Consider the following 7,976-nt stretch of genomic DNA (forward strand, 5'->3'; position numbering starts at 1 on the left):
GCTCACTGCAACCTCCGCCTTCTGGGTTCAAGCAATTCTCCTGTCTCAGCCTCCCAAGTAGCTGGGATGACAGGCATGTGCCACCACGTCTGGCTAATTTTTTGTATTTTTAGTAGAGACGGGGTTTCACCATGTTGGCCAGGGTGGTCTCGATCTCTTCACCTCGTAATACACCCGCCTCGGCCTCCCAAAGTGCTGGGATTACAGGCATGAGCCACCACACCCGGCCTATAAAGCAGTATTTTAAGATGAAAATTATTTTTTTTCCTTAAAAAATTCCCATCAGTGAAATAAAATGTAACCCTAGGAAAATAGCTTTAGGGATATCTGCATTACTTGCTGATCTTTTGGTTTCATTTAGGTCTATAATCTAGTCGTGATATATCATCCATATTTATCTATCTTTGCCAGACTTATGATTATATAAACTCTTTATTTCAGAACTAAGAGTTAAATAGAAAAGGGTCACTTAAAAATAATATTGAAAAATTTATTCTAGATATTTGGTGAATTTTGGTGGGCTACAATGCATACCATCTGGAAGTTTATAAATGAATGGAATCTATATAAGGGAAGAAGTGAGAAGTTTGATAGACACTTTATGAGCCCTGAAATGTTATTTGGGCATTTCTTATTTAAAATATGACAATCTGGGATTCATACAAGGAGTATTGTTTTCTAAGAACCCTAATATTTAGAGTCATTGTACTTGGTCTACAATAGTGTTCTGTAAATATTTATAAAACAAATTGTAAATCTAGCAAAATCCGTTCAAAGAATACATTCATTCTATTGTATATATACTCTGTACAGGAAGAAAAGTAGAAGATCTGGGAAATACCTTAAACATGTTGCTAGGAAAAAGAAAAAGAGTGAAAGAAATCAAACTCATGAGCAGGATTTCCTAAAGTTTAGAATTTTGAAGATCTGAGTCAACACTTTATTTAGGACAAACCACTTTAGGCTTAGCTACTACCTAAAAGCTGCTTTACAGGTTTTTAATTTGGAGGAATTGTTAATAGTGAGAAATTGTTAGCTGATTACTGATTTGCTGGGTAATTATTTGCCTTTTATTCATTCAATATTTATTGAGTGCCCCCTGCTGACAATGTTTTCTCCTTAGTGGTTGGGCTATGATGGTAAATGTGACAGACACTGGCCCTGGCTTTATGAAGTTTATATTCAAATGGAGATGACAATTATATAGTTAATTGTTCATTTCCAATTGTGATAATTGCCTTGAAGGAGACGTACATGGTGCTATAAGACTTTATGAACAGGGATCCTGACCTAGGGTGAGGCAATTAGCAGAGAATTTTCTAGCAAAGCACCATGATATTTGAACTCAGCTCTAGAGAATGAATAGTGGAAGCTCACTGCAGGGTAGAGGCTGGGGGTGGGAGATGAGAACAAACATGTTCCAGGCAGAGGGAAGTCTTTGAAGTGGGAAAGAGTAAAAGCAATGGAGGGATTGACTTTAGGGTTTCACAGGGCAAATTAAATAAAGAGAAGCCATTGGACAGAAATAACATGATTACTTTTCCCTTTTACAATCCTGATTCGGCCAGGGGCGGTGGCTCACATCCGTAATCCCAGCACTTTGGGAGGCTAAGATGGGAGGATTGCTTGAGTCTATGAGTTTGGAGACCAGCCTGGGCAACATGGCGAAACCCTGTCTCTACCAAAAAAAAAAATATATATATATATTAGCTGGGCATAGTGACGTGCACCTGTAGTTCCAGCTACTCTGGAAGTTTAGGTGGGAGAATCACTTGAGCCCAGAAGGCAGAGGTTACAGTGATCTGAGGTCGTGCCATTGCACTCCAACCCAGGCAACAGAATGAGAACTCAAAAAAAATAAAATAAAATCCTGATCCCTGACCAGGCACAGTGTTTCATGCCTGTAATCCCAACACTTTGGGAGGCTGAGGTGGGAGGATTGCTTGAGTCCAAGAGTTTAAAAAAAAAAAAAAAAAAAAAAAAAAAAATTTTATTAAAAAAAAAAAAAAAAAAAAAAAAAAAAAACTGGGCATGTTGGCATACACCTGTATTTCTAGCTACCCTGAAAGCCTAGGTGGGAGAATCACTTCAGCCCAGGAGAGAGAAGTTTCGGTGAGCCGAGTTCACACCACTGCACTCCAACCTGGGCAACAGAGCAAGACTCCATCTCCAAAAAAAATAAAATAAAATCCTGATTCCTGGCCAGGTGCAGTGGCTCATGCCTGTAATCCCAACACTTGGGAGGCTGAGGTGGGAGGATCATTTGAACCCAGGAGTTCGAGACCAGCCTGGGCAATGTAGTGAGACCTTGTCTCTATTAAAAAATAAAGAAACAAATAAATAAAATAAAATCCTGATTCCTAAAAATAAATGGAAACAACATTTTTTACAAAATTATCTTAAGATTTTGCCAGTCAGTTGAAGGTGATGATAAGAACAAACGTATGAGTTCTTGAATGAATGAGGAAGATTCCTGAGTGACTGCTCTGGGCCCTGGGTGGTTGGAATACTGGTTGGGACAAGACACTGAAAGGCCTTTTAATACCAGGGTAAGAGAATAGACTTCATAATGAAGGCAATGAGAAGACTTGGAAATTTGTAGTCAAGAGAATGACTTGAAAGATCACATCAGACGTAAAAGATAGCTTAGAGGTGAGCGTGGTGACTAGACTAGTCAGGAAGTTACTATAATAATCCCATCAGGAAATGGAAAGGGTAAGATTAATGTAAGAAAAATTTTACAAGTCAAATTAAGAGAACAGTTGTGGCTGGGGGTGGGAGGAGAGGTGGTGAAGTAAGGCAAGGCATTTGAGAATGACTTGAGCATTTCTAGTGTGGGCAGCTAATAGATGGAAATGCCATATTAATCTAGATAAAGAATACATAAGAATATACATATTTTGGACCTTTGAGTTTGAATACATAAAAATATGCCATTTTGTATGTGTTTAGAATATCTATTAGGTGTCCAGGAAGAGGTATCTAGAAGGCAATTAGAAATATAAATATGAACACACAAGGACATTGACAAGGAGACATAAGGGGTAGATAACTAAATTTATTGTCTTGACTATCTAGGTATAGTTGAAGCTATGTGAATTGATATTTCTTAGGGAAGGTGTGAGAAAGCTATGGTTGGACCCTGGTGAATATTAACAGTTGAGAGGTTGTTGAAGGAAACCAAAATATGACACCCCCAAATATGCCTCTTTGGAATATGTATTTTTGAGCTAAAGACAATTAAGAAGCAGCAAACGGAAGAGCTCTCTCTATTCTCCCTTTTTTCCTCCTAAAGACAGAATATGCATTCTCCTTTACTGGAGACAACTCTTGTCAGCTCAGAGACGACTCCAGAGCAATCTATAAAAAAACCTTACTCTATGGCTGGGGGTAGTAGCTCACTCCTGTAATCTCAGCACTTTGGAGAACAAGGCAGGAGGATCACATAAGCCAAGCCCAGGAGTTCAGGACCAGCCTGGGTAACAAAGTGAGACCTTGTCTCTGCAAAAAAATTTCAAAATTAGCCAAGCATGGTAGCACACACCTTTGGTCCCAGCAGGAGGTCAAGGCTACAGTGAGCCATGTTTGGGCCACCACAAACATGGTGGTGTTTTTTTGTCTCAAAAAAAGAACAAATCTCACTTTATATTAGTTTTTTTTTTTTTTCCATATATTTTTATTCCCATCATTTCCAATCTCTGGAAGCCTAAAACCGCTTTCACTTCTGTAAAAACAGTCTTGTTACATCTCTAAAATGTTTTGTTCTCTGTTGAAGATGCTCTGTAAGCCAGAGTTCCAAGACACTGTTTTGAGTTACCTTTCATTGAGATTTCTCCTAATGTGATGTACACTGCACATATTATTGAACTGGCCTGTTTTTCTCTTTTTAACTTGTCTCTTGTTACAGGGGTCTATCCCATCAATAAACTTACAAGAGTTGAGGAGAAATTATATTTCTTCTCCAACATTGTTTAGGGAGCAGAATATAGGGGAAAAAAGAGAGAGAAAAAGCAGCAGCATTTAGAAAGGATAGCAGGAACCAGAAAAGAGTAGTAGTATACAGTCTGAGAGATTTTTCAAAGAGCAGTGGCCAGCAAGCAAGGTCCAGAGAATGCTCTTATCCCAGGGCCGTGTTCTTCTCTATGTTACCATGCCCTTCCTCAGATGTACACATGGGTTCACTCACCCATTTCCTTCAAGTCCCCCCACCCCCCTCCTTTTTTTTTTTGAGACAAGGTCTCACTTTTTTTCCTAGGCTGGAGTGCAGTGGCACAATGACAGCTCACTGCAGCCTCAGCATACTGAGCTCAGTGAGTAGATGGGACTACAGATGAATGCCACCATGCCCAAAAAATAAAAATAAAAACTAAGTTTTTGTATAGGCATTTTCTCACTATGTTGCCTAGGCTGGTCTTGAACTTCTGGGCTCAAGCAATCCTCTTGCCTTGGCTTCCCATAAAGTAAACTGATGACACTGCAACCTCTTATTCTATTCCTGGTATTGACTATCTCCCTTCTCTGTTTTCAAAATCTTTACTGCTTCTGGCATACTAGATATATTTTTTATTTATTATCTGCCTCTTCCATTTTTATCTCTCTTTGTTTATTATCTCTCAATGAAGACAGTGATTTTTATCTTTCTGTTCACTGGTGAATCCTTGTACCTCAGACATTCTTTGACATATACTAATCAGTAAATATGTGTTGAATGAAAAATTGAATCATACAGAGAAGGTATATAGGATAAGAACTGAAAACAGCCGATGGTGGCTTTAGTGCAAAGTTCCTAAAGTGTCATAGGATAAGAATTACAGTGGACTGGGAAGAGAATGAGAGTCAGGAATGAAAAGAAGAATGAGGGATGGTAGCTTGCAGGGAGAAGACAGAATAGAGAGGCAAGGATGATGAGAGAGAGCCAGTGAAAAGAAGGACATTGAATGTGTGAGGAATAATTGAACTCAGATGTCCCGAAGGAGTCAAAGAAAATGGAATCAGGGACATGTGTTAGAGGTTGGCCAGAGATGGAAGAGAGAAAGATAATGATGGGTGTAGATAACAGGTAAGTTTGTGAATGCAAGGAAGGAAAATTAAATGAACTCATACCTGATGGCCACTATATTCTCTACGTAAAGTAGGAAGCTAATCTTCAGCTGAGAGGAAGAAAAATGTGTTAAGAAGATGGAGAAGCTTTTGGTATGATTTTGAAATTGCTTCTAGGTGAATAAGAATTGACTAACGAGTAGAATAAGGAGTGCCAGATAATATTGGCACTCCTTATACTAGCAAAAGATGGATTTTAGTGTGCAAATCACTTGACCGCTATCAGAGAACATTCTTATCTAAAACCTGCTATTAAAAATATTCTAATCCAAGAACTAAATTATCTGTGAAACACTTTTAAAACTGGATCAATGCCAAAGTGAAAGTGAAACATTTGTTTTCAGTAGGACAGCTATCCACTGACACCCTCATTTGTATTATAACAAGTAACTAATACGAATTTCATCAATTTACTTGCAACAGAGCAACAGTTGTCCAGTATACTATCAATATATGGTTTTATTGTGATTGATTTGAGAAATATATGTAAGTCAATTTAAGGCTGGAAGAAGGCCAAAGCATTCATCAAGTTTTGTCTTCTCTTTGTTTTGTTAGACATAGAAATGGGTGCTTTACCATTTAAAAAGTATCAGGTTTTGCCCTGATTGAAAAAATGAGTCTTTCAAATAATCTAACATCTGCTCGGCTTTTCAATGAGCTGTCACTTGCATCTTAGCACAGACATTTGTCTTCTATGAATAAGAGGAATTATTTTATCAATTCATCTATTTTATGTATTATACCTAAGTATATGGAATTATTTTAAATAAAGGTGAGCCAAAATATTTACAAATTGCAGCCTTGACCTCAAGGGTTTTGTTGATTCTCCTACCTCAGCCTCCCTAAAGGCTGGGACCACAGATGTGTGCTACCACACCCAGCTAATTTTCTATTTTTTGTAGAGACGGGACTTTGCCATATTGCCCAGGATGGTGTCAAATTCCTGGACTCAAGCAATCCAGCCACCTCAGCCTTCTGTAGTGTTGGGATTACAGGAGTGAGCCACTGCGCCTGGCCAAGCATTATTTCTTCTTCTTAACTTTGATGCTCTCTTTTTCTCTAATCTTTTGGAATTCACACGTTCTATTTATTTACTCTTGGTTACTTTGTATTAAACAAAAATGTCTTATACTATCTAAGCATATTTCTTCTTTTTTTTTTTTTCTATTGCAGCTACAAATAGATTGGGAGAAAATCAAAGCCAAGATCAAGATGGAAATTACAAAAGAACAAGAGCAATCATCAAACAGCCAATCCAGCAAGAATATGGGTCTAAAACTCTAAATGCCATGCTTATCTTTAAGAAGTTTTATCTTTTGAAACAAATTCTAATTAATCAAGAATAAGCATGTTTTGGTTCCTAAAGAAAAAAAGCATAATTTATAAATAAGTACTTGCTGTGTATTTAATGTAAAAGTATATTCAGAAAGGTGAAACACAAAATAATTGATGTACTTCTTTTATATTTTTAGTCCAATAATTAGCAAAGTATTACTATATACTTAAGATATACCTGTGTGATGTTGATTATATTTGTTTTTTGCCTATTACTTCGTCCCTGAATCTTTAGCATGAACAAATATTAATGTTGATAATAAAACATTGCACTTTTTGAAATATATGTTACCATTAATTTCTATTTGACCTCTAAATTCTAAAGTGCCTCCAAAAGTTTATTTATAGAACAAAAATACATTCGGAGGCCGGGCACGGTGGCTTACTCCCAGAACTTTGGGAGGCTGAGGCAGGCAGATCACCTGAGGCCAGGAGTTCGAGACCAGCCTGACCAACATGGAGAAACCAGCATAGGTAAGTTCATAGAGACAGAAAGGAGAACAGTGGTTACCAGAGACTGCAGGGAGGAGGAAATGGGGGGCTTATTGTTTAACAGGTACATAGTTTCTGTTTGGGATGAACAAATTCTGGAAATGGATAGCAATGATGGCTTCTCAACATTGTGAATGTTAGTGCCACTGAATTGTACCCATAAAAATGGTTAAAATGGTAAACTTTGCTATGTATATATTATCATAATTTTAAAAATATATCTAGAATGGCAAGAAGGATTCTCCTCATTCCTCTCTTGACTTGAGAATGGCCAGGCAATAAGCCCTGAAGTATTTTCATAGGTGATAAACTGTTTGATTACTCTTGATTTAGTATGTCCCAAAGTTATTATCACATAATCTTTTAAATAATAAAACAAATACCCCTTAGAAAGTCTTCCGTGAACCCATTTCTGGAAATGGTACATTATAGAGTGGGTATGTGCACATATATGGGATTATGTATAAATATGTTACAGATACACACACACACACACACACATATAAAGGGATAGAGGGATTACTGCTCTTAAATCCCATTTTAATTACTATGTCTAGGTTTTTAAAATAAAAATGTTTTTCTTTTTAACATGTTTCTTTTCTTTCCTGGAATATTGGAATATCGTGTTCTTGATCCAGATGAAATCTGATTGAGCAGTATACTTTATAAGTTGTACTGTTTATATGTTTTCTGTATTGTTATCTTTCAATGAGAAGCTTAAAAATAAAAAATGGTTAAAAAGGTTTTATGTTATGTATATTTTACCACAAAAAATAAAAAAAATAAAAAGTTTGTGTTCTAAATAACAGTTCTCTGATATCCTAGAATTCAGTTCAGTTCTGACACTACCTGGAGTTAGATCCCACAAGTTAAAGGGCAAGGCTCCCAAAAAAACTGCCCTTATTTTATTTTATTATTATTTATTTATTAATTTTCTGAGACAGAGTCTCGATCTGTCTTTCATGCTGGAGCACAGTGGCCCAATCTCAGCTCACTGCAACCTCTGCCTTTCAGGTTTAAGCGATTCTAGTGCCTCAGCCTCCTAAGTA

The 7,976-nt window shown here is 37.1% G+C and overlaps 1 protein-coding gene across 1 annotated transcript in view; it reads left to right on the forward strand.

Moving 5' to 3' along the window:
• LOC108304701 (intraflagellar transport protein 80 homolog) overlaps positions 1 to 7,730 on the forward strand; it is a 108,139-nt gene extending 100,409 nt beyond the window's left edge. Inside the window, exon 16 of the mRNA XM_017529011.2 lies at positions 6,274 to 7,730. Coding sequence (XP_017384500.2) covers positions 6,274 to 6,384 — 111 coding nt within the window. The 3' untranslated portion in view covers positions 6,385 to 7,730. The remainder of the gene's footprint in view (positions 1 to 6,273) is intronic.
• Positions 7,731 to 7,976: the final 246 nt, after the last annotated feature.

Source organism: Cebus imitator, unplaced genomic scaffold, assembly GCF_001604975.1.
Source record: "Cebus imitator isolate Cc_AM_T3 unplaced genomic scaffold, Cebus_imitator-1.0 Scaffold56, whole genome shotgun sequence".
NCBI classification, from domain to species: domain Eukaryota; kingdom Metazoa; phylum Chordata; class Mammalia; order Primates; family Cebidae; genus Cebus; species Cebus imitator.